Source organism: Colletotrichum chrysophilum, assembly GCF_026319265.1.
Source record: "Colletotrichum chrysophilum strain AFK26 chromosome Unknown scaffold_268, whole genome shotgun sequence".
Classification (NCBI taxonomy): Eukaryota; Fungi; Ascomycota; class Sordariomycetes; order Glomerellales; family Glomerellaceae; genus Colletotrichum; species Colletotrichum chrysophilum.
This window is the reverse complement of record NW_026517555.1, coordinates 19,892-38,401: the sequence shown is the minus strand read 5'-3', so window position 1 is coordinate 38,401 and position 18,510 is coordinate 19,892. Positions and strand designations below refer to the sequence as shown.

Sequence of the window (18,510 nt, the reverse complement as noted above, 5' to 3'; positions counted from 1 at the left end):
GGAGACCTCTGAAGAAGAGGCTGATGAGTAGTTTCAATTGATTTCGTACGATGTGGCTTAATTGACTTACACAAATGGCTGGAGGGTAGTGAAAGGTGGGCGGCTCGCTATGATGGGCGACTCGCTATGCATATACGTTATGTTGCGAATCCAAGATTTAACCTGAAGGAATCATGTCGACGAGAGCATCGGAGAAGTCGAGAAAATGGTGTTTGATTTTCTGTATTTCTCACCAAGTAGGACGCTTGTTTCTGCTCAATAGCATGTAGTGAACTAGCTTGAACAGATCTGAGCTGCACAGGCTCCAGTACTAGAGGCACTCTGAACAGAGGTGGCCGGTCTAGTCAACATACATCTCAGCACTCGTCTTGAAAAGCCTCAGCCTGTCCGTAATCCGTTGAAGTGAGGGGCCGCTCTTCCTTTCCGTCCACACCAAACGGGTTTCGTCCTAGAACCATCTCCAAAATGATGCAAAAAGCCACAAAGCCGAACACCATCGTCAACAATCCAAGAAGTTGCGTGACAAGCCATCCCCAGTCCCCGTTGATGGCAACCCAGACAGGGAAGCAGATGAACCCATAAATGACGCCAACCGACATTGGCGTCAAAAACATGACACCGACAACCTTCCAGCCGACAAGCACAGACCGGTAGCGATAGGCCAAAGCCGTCGCAAGGAACACGCCAATGGAGTTGGGTGCCATCCACCACCAAGGAAACATGTTCAAAATGACCAACGGCTGGTTTCCGTAGTAATGATAGACGCCCATCGGCAGCAGAATCTCCTCCACGACGAGGTCCGAAATCATCATCAGGCCGAGGAACCACCACAGTGTCTTCGTAGAAACGTTGTTGACGAGGAGCTGGAGGTTGATCTGCATCAACGAGCCGTAGCCGAACCAAATCGGAATCCAGGGCGGCATATCGCGGCCGATCAGGTGGAAGGAGGCGTTTTCTGCTGGCCATGGATAGTAGATGCAGCCGAGGACGTCGACGAATGTCTCTGGGAAGGCAATCATGGCGCCGCTGAGAGGTAAGATCAGCGGGAGGAGGCTGCGCTGTTTCTGGGCGTCGCGTGCGCCGAGGGCCACGGCTGAGAGCCCGAAGAGGGTCATTACTATCATGCAGATGATGTTGTTGGTTTTAGAGTATGGAAGGTCGGTTGGTGGAGTGGGAAGGTCGAATTTGGCGTCAACATCGTAGTCGGGACTTCCTCTCTTGGGCAAGGGGTGGTGGAACGCGCCGATGAACACCAGCGCTGCCGTAATGACGATTCCGACAGCTAACGCTGAAGTTCGGCGAGGATCCGCCATGATGGAGTAAGTAAGGAAAGAAGTGCCGTCTTTGACAAAACATGAGCAAAAAGGTAAGATGTTGTCGTGAGATCCCGCCTGATTGTGGCTATGTTGGCGATTGGGGGTCGGTCAATACGTCATATTCTTAGCCGTTGGATCACTGAGCGAAGCGCTTTCGACGTTTATATAGAATATCCCAGTTTCCGAGCGGAGGCCTCGGTAAGTGGAACGACTTTGAAACAAAGCCATCGCCACCAAGAAGACATGAGGTTGAGTAAGCATCACATTGGAACAGGCAGCTCGGCGCCGAGAGGCGGGCCACGATCCACAACATGCCGTCATTCCAGACCCACCCCGCGTCCGCAAAGACCCGTGATCCGGACGTCAAAGATCGTGTTAAGTCTTACTTATTCGTTTACTTAGTTTAATTCTCTGCTATGGACTGAATTGATTCGCACAGCTAGCCAAACGGAGGCAGCATCAATACTAAGTATCGCACTGCGCACTGGCAGATGTTGATTCGTACTCGTTGGATCAGATGCCGTTTCACTGTCCATTTCGGATTCCCCGGGCGTATAAAGAGCTATTAACAGGCTGGTCAGAAGCATGCATTCATCTGAACGACAAGAGATGCAAAAGGAAATGGGAGCTCATGCGGAAATGCCGCGTGGTGTTTGCTCTCTTTTGAGGGAGATGACTAGGAAACGCGAGGAGGAAAGAGGGCAAGTCTGGCCAAAGAAAAGCATGAACTCACGATCAACGGTAGAACAGGCGGTACTGATCGTTGGAGTCGTTTGGCGGCTATTGACTCCTTCCAGAGTCTGTACGGCCTTTTCCAGAAGCGCGCATTTCTCTTCCAAAGCATCCCGCAGCCTCACTCTCTCTTCCCAGCTCCCGGCAGGTCTGGAGGGTTTATCAACGGCTCTCGTCGCGACTTCTTATTCCTTTCTGGCTCTGGGAATCTTTCGTCCCCCTTCTTGTCGGATGTCCGCAATGCTACAGGTAGCACAGATAGTAGTACCATGTTCGAACTGAGATTGGACATGATCGCGAAAGTAGGCGCTTAGGGAACCAGAGGCTACCCGTGACATCCACTTGTGGAGGATAGATCTTGCGGCAGATTCGGTTTCCTCCAGCAAGTGCCACCCTAATTTGAAAGTATGACCTCGGCAAACATTATGAGTCACCGCTACGACCTGTTGAGCGTCCTTGCGACTCAAGGTCGGGCGAACGACGAAAATAGCCATCGTTCGGTCCCCGGCTCCGATTAGATTTTCATGAAGAAGGACGTTGGTCTTTGAACTTCTTAGAGTTGGCAGATCGTCGTGGGCGACTAAGGTGACGCTGCGGGAATTCCGTGCGTGGTCCAGCAGATTGGCTCTAGTGATTTTGTAGTTTGTGGAATTGGTACTGTCTCTGCCGACAATGCCGCTCGCGTAAATGAGTGGGGGAGGCCACTCAGGAAAAACTGCAATGGTCAGTGGTTTCAGACTCTCATGTTGGATTTGAACTCTGAGAATGTCTTGAACTGTGGCATCCCCGAATCCATTCAATTCCACAATGGTTCTGCCAATGAGAAACTCCAGTAGCGGACGCCAATAACAATCGGTGGACACCAAGTCGTCTCTGAGTGCACTCATTTTCATCTTGTCGTACTCGGCCCTGTTTGATGCTGGAAGAACTGATACTTTGATGGAGGCCATCTCTGATGGCGGATCTGGCCGATTAATGATGAATTCAATTAAAAAACGGTGGTTGAAATACTCTGGAGGTAGGGAGATACCAGTCAAGGCTTGGACGACGGTGCGCTTCGCTGAATCTTTGTCGCCGCACAGAACTACCATCGGTACGCTGACGTGCTCGCCCAAGCCCTCGACAAAGAGATCTTGTAGGGTATGGGTTACTCGCTGTTCATTTTCATGGTTGGAAGACATTTTGAGGCGCTGATGGTAGCGAATAACTGACTGCCTGGGACTTTGCTTAGAATAACGGGAAGATGTGTCTTAGATGTGTCGCTAGCGTGTGTGGTTGTTTGAGTGATGTTGAACAATCCCCGATAGATTTTGGTCTAAAGCTTAGTAAAAAGGAATGCCGATGCGGCTAATGAGATGGGAAATCATCTGGGGCGACAACACATCTTGAGGCTTCAAAGCTCTAACCGAAACGATACGTTAAGACCAACAACACCAAAGTACATGTCGTAGGTAAGCAAGTAGCGTCATTGTAGTTTCTCCCCTCTCAATCTGAGACGAATCGCGAGCCAAGAATAGGACGATAAGCGGGAGGCCCTCCAAACTGTATGTTGAGAGTTTCTGCCCGAGTTTAATCACAACTGCGGGGTGCACTCGAAGGTTCTTTGACATGCGACTCCGAGCCGCAGGATGCCATGCTGTTTACCGTGCATCGGGGGTGAAAGCCATGGCTTCTCGCAGTATTAAAGAATGATGTAGATACTCGCTTTCTGGTGCTAATCAGCATGGATAGTTTGCTCGCTCCTGCCGAACGCCAGGTCCCACCGCGATGGATCGATGGCTACACCTGCCTACACATGCGGAAATCAGCGGCGCACCAACGAAAGTTTACAGGATAATCGCTCTGGCGGGCGTCGAATGTTTCAAGGTATTTCACTCATCAGGCGAGCAATCCTCGTCACCAGTGAAAACAAGGACAGACACACTAGTTGAGATTCTGTGAATGAATTCGTTAAAGGTCGGTGGGCACGGACCATCGGTCAAATGCCGGCCGGGCTTTCGGCTCGGGCGGCAATGCACGAGATAGGTTACGGACAATCTCTTCTAATAGCCCGACTAGGTAAGCAGATGGTACAAAACGACAAGTTTACGTTTATAATTTTTTCATGGTTTTGTGCTAGAGCAGAGTCCACTGGCCGGGCATCAATCTCATATTTCCCGTGGTTTATCCGAATTTCCAACGGTGTATCTCCGCTCTTCGGCTATTCCCCGGCTTGAAGGAAGTTTTATCTCCTCTTTTTTTCGGGCATAACTGAAGCTGAAATCATTTGCCCTGACTTTAGTTGACTCTTGTCTCGTTCACAGCACGCTCTCGGATCAATAATCAAGTTAGTCGGGGTGGGAGGTTTCGCGATGTGGTGGGCCTCCCGCCGTGGGGCCGGAACTCAATTCCTTGAGCACGAGTCTCAATATACTTTCCGATCTGGCAGGCCTCCCGCTGGAGGCAGACGACTTGCTGTATTTGTTGGACATTCACCGAAAGCTTAGTCTACAAAAGCAGAACCATGATCATCCTTTTTGTACTGCACTCTAGCAGTGAAGTCGGTCAATGGCTCTGGTTCTAGCTTCCCACTGAGATTCACTTCAAGGATGCAGTGCAAGATCGCATGTTGAATCTTTCCTTCCGCGTCACACACACTCTTCTTGCCTGCTTTCCCCCAAAGTTTACTCATAATCTCATATCTAGTTTTCAATCACTTCTGAAGTACATGTAGTTCCGCATGGGAATTTGTTGCTGAGGTCTCGCTCTGGAATCTATTAGCGCCCAAGACGCGTCAGACCTTCGCTGCCGGCGAGATTTGATGCATGACGTCAACTGTTGACGTTAAAGAGGAAATCATATCGTGGTTTCCGCACCCTTCCTCCTCCATTCCTCAAAAACGCCCTTTAGACGATGCCATTTGCTTCCTCGAACTCGTCTGCTGACTTAACATTATCTGAAATCATCTTCCCAAAGCACATCACAATGCCATCATCAGGGGAAGAAAAGAATGAGCTGCTCAAGACGCTGGTCGGCCTTCATGTTCAAGGGTTGAGTCAGCACATTGACCTCCCAAGGGTGGTTCTTCTTGGAAGCAGCGACTCAGCAAAACAGACGGTAATCATGGCGCTGACTGGCTTTTCCCTACCGAAAGAGTACTTAGGCAACGAACTCACCATGGAATTCATTCTGACACCTTCGAAGAGAACCTCTATCAAAATGTCAATCATTCCTGCATACAGAGGGTGCATAGATGAGGAAGTGTTCATACCTGCTCTCGAAGATGAAGTAGGTGATGAAGACTTGGACGGGGACGCCCTATTCGAGTTTCTACTCGGTCGACTGATTCTGCAACTAAGAAAATTTGGAGAAGACGACCTCACAATAAAAGACGTCATTAGAGTCGAGATTCAACGGCCTTGCCCCGGATCAATGGTCATTCTGGACCTTCCTCAATGGCCCGATCGTGACGCCAGCGACCGGTTCGTTCATCAATTGGCGAAGTCTCGCAACACAATTCTGGTCGCCCATGACGATATCTCAACTCTCAAGTCGTCCAAGCTGAGCAGACTACTTGAAAAACGGAAGAGTTTTCGTGATGGCGGCAATCGAACAATGGCAGTTTTTGTGGCACGTGCAGCATATTTGACAACACGTGATGCTCTTCAACTCAGAGCAGTTGTTCAAAACCGCTGTCGTGGTCATGATTTCAGCTTCGGTTGGTTTATCTTGGAAGACAAAGAAGAAAAAGAGACATGCGTTCATAGACCCTACACGCTGGACGGATTCAACTTTCGCTGCAGGCACCCAGAAACTGAGGACGTGCGCCGTTTGTCTCAGAGTCTAGGTTTCTTTAGCCACGCCAAGTCGAAACTGGAACTCGACGGACTCCATGATGTTTCGAAGATTCTTGGAGAAATTGAAATGGCGCTGCATAGCGGAAGAGAGAAACGTATGACAGGTGGGCAAACATCTGGCTAGACCTTTCTGGCGATACATTACTTACTAAACGTGCTTTTAGCGAAGAAGATGAAACTTCTTCAAGAGGCTTTGCTATCACTGAAGAGATTTGACCATCAAGATACCAATCCGTCTCCAAGTTCCGCTTCCTCAACTACAGAGAGTAAGTTGGTTCTTACTTTTTAATCTGTACAATGCCCCTACAGTACGAGATAGAGAGTCACGTCTGATATGACAGCTAACACGTCAATAAGCAGTAATTTACACACCCGAAGAAAGTTTGTCGGGGGATATGGAAGTCCATGATGACAGCCCAAGAATGTTGACACCGATACCAACGCGAAGGGGAAAGGTTGAGTGGTGATGGAGATACTTCCAACCTTTAATATCATGCTTGTTATCCGGGATAGGTTGTGACAGGGGTGCTATTGACTTTTATGAAGTGGGTTTATCAAGATATCTCTTCTCAAATTTCTACGACTCGTTGACAGGCATGCCTTTTCGGTTTTGTGTCAATCGAGTATCCAAGCTGCTTTGCTTCACGTTCATTTCAAGACTTGCCTTATGATTGTGTTTGCCCACTGCTGAGTGGAATTTCCACGTTTGATCCTGCACAGGTTCAGATGTAGTTGGCGCTGAGGTACAAGCGTACCTCTGTCAAGGATGCTCATTCAACAAGTTGAGCACTAAAACCACTACCACACTTCGGAAGTGCGCTTCTAAATATACCAATCAAGACCAAATTCTTTGCTCAACTTCCCATCATCGATTCATTCTCTCTGACTAGTTTCCTGATGTTCTTTGCCGTCATAAATGCTAGTGGGTGACTCATCGTGTCCTGATCCCCATCAACCTGAGCGGCGACACTGGTGTCTACTGCAGCTGATCGTCCTGGTAGTACAGGCAGATGGGTGTGTGGATCGTACGTTGTACCCTTGGGCAAAGCCTTAGTCTGAACCGTCGCCATCCCCTCTTTGAAAAGACTTTCCGGTGGTCCCTTTGTGATCAAATTCTTCCCAAACACCATCGGAGTTGTCCCAGTTGCGATATCCACGCCTTTGATTACGCGTTCTTGTATTCGGCGTGCGGCTTCTGGCTGGCTAAAGGCAGAATCGTGCCCCGCAAAGTAAAGTCGCGTGAACGAAAATCCATCTGCTTGCTTCACCTGGCCAGGAACCTGCCCGTCACTGTTCGCTGACAGATCCACAAACCCCGCAGAAGCCCAGTTCGCGGCCCCGACTTCAGCCGCCACCATTTGAGCGCCGATCATGTTGCTATCGTAGTCGGCATCGCCGGTGAACAGCGCGACGGTGACGCCTTGTTGGAGGAGATTCTTCATAGACTGGACGACAAGCGCACCCGTGCGACTGTCATCGCCAGTAGAGCTGAACCTGATACTGGTCTGTACTGAGGCCACTGTGAAGTTGTTCGAGGCTCCGATGGCTGCTTGGACGTCGGCTCGGTTGAGATATGCGATGAAGTTCGGTGCCGGGTAGGGGGCTGGTGACAGCAATCGTATGTCGTTCTCGAATCGGCCAGTATTGACGTCCCAAAACTCTTCGACGTTCTTTATGCAAAAGGCGTCGGCATCCGCACATACCTTGTCTGTAGGGTTGCTATTACATGCTGTCTGTTTATCCTGACAGCCTCCAGCGCCAAACATGTTGGTGAAAAGCTTTTGACGGAGGGTGTCGTTGAACGGCATGAGATCGTATGGATTACCGGGTGACACTGAGTAGTTGAAATACGCACCAAACTGTACGCGACTATCCATGAACCCGTCTTCAATAGAAATGGATTTCAGGGGTACGTTGACGGTATCGGGTACGCCGAGCTGGTTTTGCAGCATGATGTGGTCAGCAAAGATCGGTGCGTAGTGACCGCCGTACGATTGACCTGTGATATGCACACCGTTTGCTGTGTATTGAGGAAAGGCGCCCATGATTCCTTGCATCACCTGATAGAACACCTTGGCAGCCTCTTCCGTTGAGTTCGGCGTCAGAGAGAGATCCATGGAGGAGTACGTGCCGCACATCGGATCCGCTAACGTGCACTGCTGTGGAATAATCTCTGCGGTCTTAGGGTTGATAGTGCCGTTGACCAGTTTAGTGAACGAGAAGCCGACAGTTGCTGGCTGGTCGATGAACAGCATGTTGCTAATGGCTGACCAGGAGTTTGGATTGTTCACCACCTTTCCACTCGCATCAATAGTACAAGGCCCGAGCTCGAGGAAGAGTCCTCCCATGGACGAAGCCCCCGGGCCCCCATCCAGTCTGATCGTCATCGGTGTGGAGGTCGCATTCTGCTTCGCTTCAATTAGGTAGAAGTAAATGTGCTGAGTCGGGCTGACATCCACGTAGCCGGCAAAGGATTTGACATTCGGGTCGGTCTCGCATATTCCGTTGGGTACTTGCTTAAATCGAACAGTGGTTCCTGCCGCTCCTTTGACCGTCTTGAGGTCTGCTGGCTGGGCGACAAATTGCCCGCGAGCAGAAAGAGTCAGCAAAACGATGCCGAAAAGTATTGACGCGAACATTTCGCAGCGATGTTCTATAAGAACTTTTCAGTGATCGACAAATTGGATGACTGGAGTTGGGTTACTAGCATCTGCATGAATGCAAGGCCATGGCCGTGGAAGTAAGTGGGATGCTGTTTCTATGTCGAATCTCGTTCGATTCTAGACTTGGAGTTAGATACCTTGAGTCATTTCAATCTATCTCGGTTTCGGTTCAGCCCATTTTCTCCGAGGTGGAGCGACGGACTTGATTGGGTTGGTTCCAAACGAACCAGAAACACTAGGCTACTTTCTAACAACCGCAGCATGTTTAATCGAACTGCAGGCGCGTTTCTCCGCGAATGTTCTTCTACTAACTTGACAATCTCTTGAGGCAAAGTTTTCCTTTTGTCTTCACGGATGGCTCCTTAGTTTGACGGCCTCTTATTGGAGTCCGATCCAGAGTTTGCTCATATCTTACTGCCATCCGAGCCAGATTTCGACTGACGTGACCCCACCTTCTCCGAAGACTTCAAATTCTGAACAAGGCTGATGCCCGCACTCTAGCTGCAAGTCTTGTGCAGGGGCCAATGACTTTGAGGCTGAGTATCGGATCTTGCGGCACACTTTAAACGCATTAAGCAATCGGGACTCGGCACATCTTCTGTGGTTCCTGTCGTGTCTACTGTTTCTGGCTTTATGGGCCTAGTCCCGCTAGTAATGCGGAAAGTAACAGTTCTCATTGTATAATCACGAATATTTCCCCGGGTCGCAAACTCAATATGAGTGTTATCGCTCGCCAGGCGAAAGCTTTTAATTTACTCAGACTTTCAGGTGATACAACAACCAGCAGTTGCCTGTTAGGTTCCTGTGTAGTAAGTGAAGAGCCCTACTTGACCTGAAAGTAGGTTTGGAACAAGGTTGCGGATCATCATTGCTTCCAGAAGAAGGTTCTCGGAAGCTCTGCACGGTATGTATGATGGCGCCGACACCATGAGACTGAAACGACACACCTGATTCGGACTCTGAAACTCGGACACAAACTCCGATTTTGAAGGCACAAAATGTAGAACGACTTTTCCTCGGAGCACTCCATATTTGTGCCTGCTCATAATTGCTTCCCATAATGCCGCATTTTGAACTGCGACTGCAGTGTTCTTATCCTCACGATGGCAGTCTTGAGTATCTAAATTGAATTTATACATGAAGATTTCTTGTGAATGACTTACTCGTTTATTTGGGTTCTTAAGAGGATCATTGGCATAGTCTGTTTCCTTTGCGACCGCATTGCTCCAATCGATGATCTCATGTTTCTCGGGACCCGCCGTGGTCTTGGCATGCCTTTTCCGTCGGATGAACTTAAGCACTCGAAGGCTCTTGGCGATGTGACGCGGAACCATTACATCAGCAGCTCAACCAGAGATCCGATTAACTCCACATCTCCAAAAGCTCGCAGATAGATGAACCGACTGAAGCACGTCGGACGACTCCCGATCACCGATGGACTTTGACTTACACACACCACTGCATCGGAGTCTTAATGGCCCGATGGACGGTCACACCACAACCCCTGCCCGTCGCCTTATTCCCCGCTCTCGTGTCGATCGCGGGGGTACCGGGACCGGACACACAACGACGACGGTCCACCGATTGCGGGGAAACAACGGAAATATGCATATTTTGACCCAGACTTTGCTTCTTCTCCCCCGCTGCCCAGCTTTTCGATTCCAAGCATCACCGCATAAACGAGGACTTTTGCGTCGCCGATGCTACTCAGAGTCGTCATATCCGCCCACGTGAACCCCGCGATCGAGGGACACTCCGCAGTCAGGTTGGACGACCGGTGCAAATGAGGGGCAGTTGGGATTCTTTTGGTTCTTGGCGCAGCGACATGATCGTGACATGCGCCCAGCCGGAGCCGTGAGAGTGCCCGGGAATGCTGATCCTTTCCGTCAGGATTCTCTGCCGAGGCGTTAGTAAGAGTTCCTCTTTCTGGAACACTAAAGAACTGGGCAATGGGAACCAGAGAGGCTATGGGGCGCGTTATAAAGGTCGCGCGGCGGCTGTTGGCGGCAGCCAGGTCCTAGGAGAGCCACGGCACCAGTAGGTCTTCCAAGTCGCTCGCGAGAGCTCATTTGTGATCATCATGGACCTCATCTCAGGCCTAGGCTTCCCGGGTGCGTTGCCGGACTGGACAAATCTGAATGTCTTGCACCGCAATACGCTTGCTCCACGTGCACACTTCTACTCCTACGCCAGCGAGGACGCGGCTCTCTCTTTCGACCGCTACCAGAGCGAGTACCTCAGTCTCAATGGCACCTGGAAGTTTCACTACGATCAAAGCCCCTTCGAGGCTCCCATCTGGGAAACCGCGAACACGACTTCCTGGGACGACATCGAGGTCCCGGGGATGTGGCAGCGCCAGGGCTACGGCTACCCTCACTACACCAACATCGATTACCCCTTCCCGGTGACCCCGCCCAACGTCTCGTACGTGAACCCCACCGGATCGTACTGGAGAGAGTTCGAGATCCCCGAGAACTGGGACGAGGACCAGCAGATCCGTCTCCGCTTTGAAGGCGTCGACAGCGCGTTCCATGTCTGGGTCAACGGCGAGGAGGTCGGCTACAGCCAAGGAAGCCGTAACTCCCACGAATTCGACATCACGGACTATCTCACCCCTGGCGAAGCCAACACCCTCGCTGCACGCGTGTACCAATGGTCCGATGGATCCTACATCGAGGATCAAGACCAATGGTGGCTTTCCGGTATCTTCAGAGACGTCTACCTCATACCGTTCCCTCGCTCCTCCATTGTGGATTACCAGGTCAACACCTACATCGATAACACCTTCTCAAGCGGCACCATCAGGCTCAACACGACAATCCAGGGAGACCAAGGCAATCTGACCGTCAAACTTCTCTCCCCAGCCGGCGACACCCTCGACGACTGGACCGGCGCATCGTCTTCCATCTACGAGCACACTCTCGCAGGCGACGACTTTCACCTCTGGTCCGCCGAGACGCCCGCCCTCTACACCCTCCTGGTCACCTTCAACGGTCGCACCATCAGCCAGCGCGTCGGCCTCCGCCGCGTCGAGGTCGTCGGCTCGAACTTCCACGTCAACGGCAAGCCCATCACCATCTACGGCGTCAACCGCCACGAACACAACGCCATATCAGGCCGCACCGTGCCGTACGCCAACATGCGCGCCGACCTCATCCGTATGAAGCGCTCCAACATCAACACCATCCGCACCTCCCACCAGCCGCCGCACCCGGACTTCTTCGACGTCGCCGACGAGCTCGGCTTTTACCTCATCTCCGAGGCGGACCTCGAGTGCCACGGCTTTGGCAAGGTCGAGGAGACGGACGAGAAGGCGGCCGAGTGGACGTCGGATAACCCCGAGTGGGAAGCGGCGTATATCGACAGGGCGCACGCGCTAGTTGAGAGGTTCAAGAACCACGCGTCCGTCATTATTTGGTCGCTGGGCAATGAGTGCTTCTACGGGAGGAACTTGGACGCTATGACGACATGGATCAGGGAGCGCGACCCTAGCAGGATAATTCACTATGAGCCGGATCGGAATGCCACGTCGGTGGATATGTACAGCCAGATGTACAAGTCTCCGACGAGTGTTCGTGAGTGGGTTGGTAACCACACGGACAAGCCCTTCATTCTCTGTGAATACGCACAGTAAGTCGATTCTTCAAATCTTTTGAATTATGCTAACAAGGCCCTAGTGCAATGGGCAATGGACCCGGCGGCCTGAAGGAATACATCGAACTCTTCCGCTCGGAGCCCCTCGTCCAGGGCGGTCTCGTCTGGGAATGGAGCAATCACGGTCTTCTGAAGAAAGAGGGAGACATTGAGTACTACGCCTACGGCGGAGACTTTGGCGACGAGCCCAACGACGCCGACTTCATCATGGACGGCCTCACTCTCTCCGACCACACCCCCATGCCCTCGTTGATCGAGTACGCCAAGGCCATCCAGCCCATCACCGTGGTCCTCTCAGAAGACGGTCACCAAATGGTTGTCACAAACCACTACGACTTCCTCAACGTCAACTGGCTCGACGCCTCGTGGCACATCATCCAAGACTGCCAGAACCCGACATCCTCGCGTCCCCTCGATCTGGGAAGCATCCCCGCCGGCGAACAACGCGTCCTCGCCCTCCCAACCGGCAACTCGACGCTCTCAGGCGAAGCCTGGATCACCGTCGAGTTCGCGCTCAAGAACGACACAATCTGGGCTGAAAAGGGGCACATCATTGCCTGGGACCAACTCCATGTCAACGCCCCAGCCGCAACCGCAAACCGCACCGCGCGCGCCGCCCTCCCCACCCGCCAATCCTCCTCCGCGCTCAACTTCACCCAAGAAAGGACCCACCTCAAAGCCTCCACATCCTCCTCCGCCTTCGACTTCAACCTCCTCCAGGGCAACGTATCCTGGACCGTCAACGATACCCCCATCTTCACCCGCGGCCCGGAGCTCTACTTCTACCGCGCCCAGACCCAAAACGACGCCTCGCAATGGGGCGACGGGCCCCTCGTCTGGGACGACGCGCGCCTCGGTAGCATGCACACTCAAGTCCGCGACGTCTCCTGGCAAGACACCTCCGTCGGGTTAGTCGTCCACTACCGCGTCCGCGTCGCCCCCAAAGCGCTCGAATGGGGCGTCGAGGCATCCCTGACCTACACCGTCTCCCCCGCCGGCAGTCTCAGCGTGCACGCGCGCGGCGACTTCGTCGGTAACAACACGCCCGAGGTCGTTCCGCGCATCGGCCTCATGGCGGTGCTCCCTGCCGACTTCGACGCGGTGTCGTGGTTCGGCCGCGGGCCGGGCGAGAACTACAAGGACACGAAGCAGGGCTGCCGCGTGGGCCGGTACGAGGCGAGCGTGGACGAGCTGTTTACGTACTATGACTACCCGCAGGAGAACGGCAACCGGGAGGATTTGCGGTGGGTGAGGCTCGGCAACGGGGATGTGACGCTCGACGCGCGGCGGGCTGAGGGGGAGGATGTGTTCAGTTTTACGGCGAGGCGGTATATGCCGTTCGACCTGGACGACGCGAAGCACCCGCATGACTTGGAGCCGTTTGACATGACGATTTTGAATCTGGATTATGATAATCATGGAATTGGGTCGGCGACAGTTGGGCCGAGGCCGTTCGAGGAGTATAAGTGCTACTCCAAGGCTTTCGACTTTACGTTTGAGTTGAGTGTCGAGTAGACGCAGGATTGCCCGTTACATAATTCCTACCAGATGTCAAGAGCAAGAGGTTTCGGAGGGCTTAATTATCATGGACGAAAGGCAGGAAATATTCCAGGGGAGAGCATGATGTATCCATGGTGTTCGATCTCTCTTCTAATGCAATTCTATGAACCTTAGCGGCGATACTCCTCTTAGGCCTTGTGCGTAGGCACCCGCGAAACACGAGCCCTACCAAATCCCAGTTCCGTAACTCCAAATGAACGTGCAGTCCCAAACCAAATGGTGTAACCAGACACATTCTCGTGCCTATCAGAGTCCGCTGATGTACCAATCCATCTCAGATAAGAAGCCTTCATGCGAGGTTAGAAGCCAATTTGCTGACTCGAGTGAGCCAAAGCCCCGATGCGACTTGCAAAAACAGATCCTCCTACTCCAATAGCTCATTAGTAATCATCACTGTCCGAATCTTGGGTCGATCAAGTACCTTGTGCGGACATGCCGTTTGGTCTGGAAGCTGCGGCAGCAGCACTCTTTGCGCGTTTCTTTTGCCTACGCTTCTCCTTCCTCTGACGATTCTTCTTGGAGCGGCGTTGCTCATGTTCTTCGGGCTCAGAGGCGGGGCCCGTGCCCTCAAAAAAAAAGCTTGCCGAGTCCTGAGTTGAGGCCGCGTACGGGTCTCTCATAAGGAGCATCTCTTCCTCCGTGACGGGGGTGGCCGGCAAAGACTTCAAGACCTCTTCGCGGGGGCGCTTGAACTGGAGGACGCGATCTTCGAACGTGCGGATAGTATCATCTGAGATGCGAAGAGGGGGGAGGGGGTTGGAGTTGGCCTCGTCGGGGAACGTGTCAGCCACCTCGCGCGCCGGGTAGATGTGCTCGTCGGGATCGACCTGCTCGAATCCGTTGCGGACTATGGCCTCCCAGTCGTCGGGGTACTGTTCGGCGAGCGTCAGGTCCAGATCTTCACCTTTGGAATCGTAGTCCTCTGCGTCTGTGTCTTCGCCTCCGCCGTCTGCACGACTCTTCTTAAACATCTCCTTCTTCTTTTGTCGTGCAGGTACCGTCCCATCTAGGATGACGTTGTCTTCCCAGTGATGGATCGTGAAATCGATGCCCGTGAGATATGCTAGTCGCTGGACGAACGGGACGCATTTTCCGGGCTTATGAGGCACTCCACACGGTTCACGGGTAAGGTGAATATCGAAGCGAGGTGCCAAACCGTTCTTGCGAAGCCAGGTTTTGAGGTCCTTGAGGTCTGTCATGGTGATGCGCTTAATTTTGCGATCGCCGAAGACATAGAGCTGGAGCATCGCGTGAATTGCATATGCCGAGAGCTTCTTCTCAGTATGACCCGCAGCCCAATTGCCGACATCGTCCTCGGTAGGCCTCTTGCTGGCGCCGTCGTATGGGGAGCCCATCTTGAGGCCCAGAAGCTCCGCAATTTGTTTAACGCGCTTAGTCCACCTCGGGTGATGAAGAACAAAGTTTTCATCCTCGGGCCGGGCTAGGTCGAACATGTTCCCGGATAGCGCCAGCTTCAACACCTGAAGGTCCCCATGTATGTCGCGATTGGCCAGGAAGGCACAAGTCTTGAGACTGAACAGGTGCTTGACTCGATGAAACGATCTCTCTGGGGATGTGTACTCGGCAACACCCACGGACTGCAGGACTTTGAAGGATAGTCCCGCTTGACGATACAGGTAAAGACCGTCGGTGACTTCCCACACTGCGTTTTCCGTGCCGGCTTCCACCGCATCTGGGCGCAATTCTCCATCGCCTACTTGTATCATCGCGTCGAATCTGGCGTTGCTTCCTTCCATCCTCTTGAAGAAGAAAACCTTCTCTTGTGGTTTGTCGATAGGAATGATGGGGAGGTTATCGAAAATGACAGGCTCATCGAATTCCTCGGTCTTGATGATGCGGTCGGGAGTATCAAGCTCCATCGGGTCGACCTGCTGAGACTCGGGCTGCGCGTCCATCTTGTCGGATTAATTTGAATAATGAGAATTGGCTGAGTGGTTGTGCTTTGGGAGTTGCTGAGGTTCGCGGAGACGAGTTGAGTTGGTGAATGGTGGTTTGGAGCGGGACGTTGTGAACAAAGAAAAGAGCCACCGGCGGGAGAAGAACCGGAGGATATCGGCGATCTCAATGACGGAAGGAGCGCGGATGGCAATATAGCCTGGACGAAAGAGGGAGAGCAGTGGAAGGTGGTGAGGACTTCAAATCTGAGGGTGTGGGGTCGAACGAGTGAAACGCAGAAAGGGTAGAAGGTGACAACAGCGACCAGAAACTTGATGTTTTCCGGCGAAGGTGCTGATTGTTGTGAGGCGGTGGGTGAGAACGGGAAAAAAAATAGAGAGAGGTTGAGGTGGTGGAGATGTCGCCGAGAAAGTAGACGTCCAGATCGCAGTAGTGGCCCAATCCAATGAGGAAGTCGCGGCGCAGAGAGAACAGGAGAAAGTCCCAGAAAGGAGAGAGCGCCTGCGTCTATCAGAAGTAGACTAGTCTCGAGTTACGTTGAGGATAGTTGATTGAGAAGAGAATGTGGGTAGGTGAAGAGGTCGACGTCGAAGACCAGGTGCTGTCGCCGAGAAAGCAGGAAACCCACAACCCAACTAGGAAGTCGCGAAGTGAAAGATGGAGGAGAAGGAAGCGAAGAATGAGAGAGAGGCGAGAGGGCGTCCGTCAGGCTTCAGCAGGCTGGTGTGATGCGTTGCTCTCTGGTGGAAGGTTGACTGAGTCGAGAGGAGAGTGTGAGGGGGAAGAAGTGGAGGTGGAGGTGGTATCGCGGGAAGCTCTCAAATATCGAGATCGCAGGAAGGATCTATTCAAACAGGAAGGTGCCTCAGACAGAGAGTTCCATAAGTTGGTGATGCAGACGAAGAGATGGTGCGTTTCAGAACGGTCGGTCGAGAGCAACTGATCTCGCGATGTCTTGGTGGGGTTGAAGGATGCGGTCTCCGGGCGTCGAAGGCGGCTTCGAGGAAGGCAACGCGGGGCAAGAAGGAATCGGGAAGGCGCAATGGGACGAAATCCAATGAGTTCGAGCAGCTCGCAAGCGCTGGTGTTGAGTTCGAGTCGACGAAGCCGGTACTGCATTCAACGGAACGGACCACGACAAGCGCCTCGAACTTGGCACGATGGGAGGGCCCTACGGACTTGACAAAGCTGGACGTGTATCACAATGACAGCGATAGCTAGCGGCAGACGCCGGCCGCAACACGCCCTCACCCACCGACAGCACGAACGAACCCGAAAGGCCAACAGGCACAGAAGCAACAGGCATGCAAGGCGCCATTCGTATCAAACACCGCACGATAGGAACACCAACACACCGAGAAGACAGCAAGACATGCAAGATGGAAAGGCAAGCGAGCGGGGGGGACTTGAATTTGGGATATCCGGAAGGAAAGGCATTTTCCAACCAAGCAGAATAAAGTCATTACTCTCTTCTCAATCGTGAAAACATCCATTTTCAGACGCCTAAAACCCCCAGTGAAATGCCCATTTTTGATTGTCCGTGAAAGCCCAGAAAAGCCCTTGCCCTTGATTTTTTATTGCGACAGTACTTCGTCTAGAGGAATAATCTACTCGTCATCCTCCTCGTCCTCCTCAGCCTCGGCGGTGGTCTGGGCGATACCTGGTGAAGCAAGTCAGTATAAACGAAGCAAAGGTGCATGCGACATGAGAGGGGACAAGACGTACGGTCCAAGTCACGCTGGCCGGACTGGGTGATGCGGCGGCCACCCTTCTCCTCGTCCTGCTCAAGGACGCCAATCTTCTCGAGGGCCTGGCAGATCTTGCGGTCGACGGAGCCGGAGGCGTCGACGTGGTGGCTGGGGCGGACGCCGCGGTTCTTGGCGGAGCCGTGGACCTTGCGGAGGCGGCCGACACCGACGGTCTTGCGGAGGTAGATGTGGCGGGCGACGGAGGCGGCGCGCACGTAGAACCAGTCAATGTCCTGGGGAGGGAGCTCCTTGGCGGGACCGGTCTTGACGATGTCGACCCAACCTGGCAAGACGTGTGGTTAGCCAGCTATCGTTCTTCGTCGCCCCATACGTGGATGAGACGGTGGGGAGGGAAAGGAAAAACATACCGGGAATGGGCAGCTTGCCCTGACGCTTCAGGAACGCAGCGTAGGCGTTGATGAACTTTTGCGCCTGTCGCGGGAGAAAAAAGGACCAATTAGCAATGATTCCGTCATCAGAAGTCTTTCGACTCCCTCACGCCTGCTCCATTGTTCCTCTCATGTGTTGTAGTTGGCCGTCTTCCGCCTTCGTTCCCGTGATGCACAAGTTCCTCGCCGCGCAGACTGCCCTTCCGAATGACCAGGTCTTCCTCCCAACCATCGCACCATCAAACATGCCCACCCCCTCGTGGTCAGCGTCTCCGCGACACCCCGAAGGAGGCATGGCGAGAGGATCAGGTCGGGAGCCCGTCGTAATCGGCCGTCTTTTCAGATGCGGCAGTGGCAGTCGTGCGCGGCGTCATCGAAACACACACACATCTCGGTCGGAAGGACGGAACAACGGCTGATATCTTTTCGAGATTCGGAGATCGGGCTTTTCTTCAAGGGTAGCGGTTGGAACCTACATCGACATCGCGGACAGAGACACCACCGGCCATTTTTGCGGTATTGATTGGGTTGGGTTGGGAGGGGGAGGGACTGGTACGGCGCTGGGCGTTTGGGAAAAAAGTTGGGCGATGAAGTCAGTCGGATCAGCAAACTCGATTTCGCGATCACGGAAAAAAAGTTTGGTGGTTTGGAAAATTGCGATTCGCGGGGGCAGGGTTGGAAAGCCCTTGTGGTCC

General features: G+C 52.9%; 5 protein-coding genes across 5 annotated transcripts; 1 reads left to right on the top strand and 4 right to left on the bottom strand.

Annotated features, from left to right (window-relative positions):
• Window positions 1-356: 356 nt before the first annotated feature.
• On the bottom strand, window positions 357-1,313 carry COL26b_013924 (uncharacterized protein; the record flags this gene model as incomplete). The annotated part of the gene is made up of 1 exon (XM_053186508.1): window positions 357-1,313. The coding sequence occupies one exon, from the start codon at window positions 1,311-1,313 to the stop codon at window positions 357-359; it is 957 nt and encodes a 318-aa protein (XP_053029557.1).
• Window positions 1,314-7,049: 5,736 nt separating this feature from the next.
• On the bottom strand, window positions 7,050-8,523 carry COL26b_013923 (uncharacterized protein; the record flags this gene model as incomplete). The annotated part of the gene is made up of 2 exons (XM_053186507.1): window positions 7,050-7,083; window positions 7,187-8,523. The coding sequence occupies 2 exons, from the start codon at window positions 8,521-8,523 to the stop codon at window positions 7,050-7,052; spliced, it is 1,371 nt and encodes a 456-aa protein (XP_053029556.1).
• Window positions 8,524-10,627: 2,104 nt separating this feature from the next.
• On the top strand, window positions 10,628-13,716 carry COL26b_013922 (uncharacterized protein; the record flags this gene model as incomplete). The annotated part of the gene is made up of 2 exons (XM_053186506.1): window positions 10,628-12,177; window positions 12,225-13,716. The coding sequence occupies 2 exons, from the start codon at window positions 10,628-10,630 to the stop codon at window positions 13,714-13,716; spliced, it is 3,042 nt and encodes a 1,013-aa protein (XP_053029555.1).
• A 458-nt stretch (window positions 13,717-14,174) lies between these two features.
• Window positions 14,175-15,677, bottom strand: COL26b_013921 (uncharacterized protein; the record flags this gene model as incomplete). The annotated part of the gene is made up of 1 exon (XM_053186505.1): window positions 14,175-15,677. The coding sequence occupies one exon, from the start codon at window positions 15,675-15,677 to the stop codon at window positions 14,175-14,177; it is 1,503 nt and encodes a 500-aa protein (XP_053029554.1).
• Window positions 15,678-17,285: 1,608 nt separating this feature from the next.
• RPS19 (40S ribosomal protein S19) lies at window positions 17,286-18,324 on the bottom strand (the record flags this gene model as incomplete). Its single annotated transcript, XM_053186504.1, has 4 exons — window positions 17,286-17,338; window positions 17,404-17,709; window positions 17,795-17,858; window positions 18,292-18,324. The coding sequence occupies 4 exons, from the start codon at window positions 18,322-18,324 to the stop codon at window positions 17,286-17,288; spliced, it is 456 nt and encodes a 151-aa protein (XP_053029553.1).
• Between the last annotated feature and the right edge of the window lie 186 nt (window positions 18,325-18,510).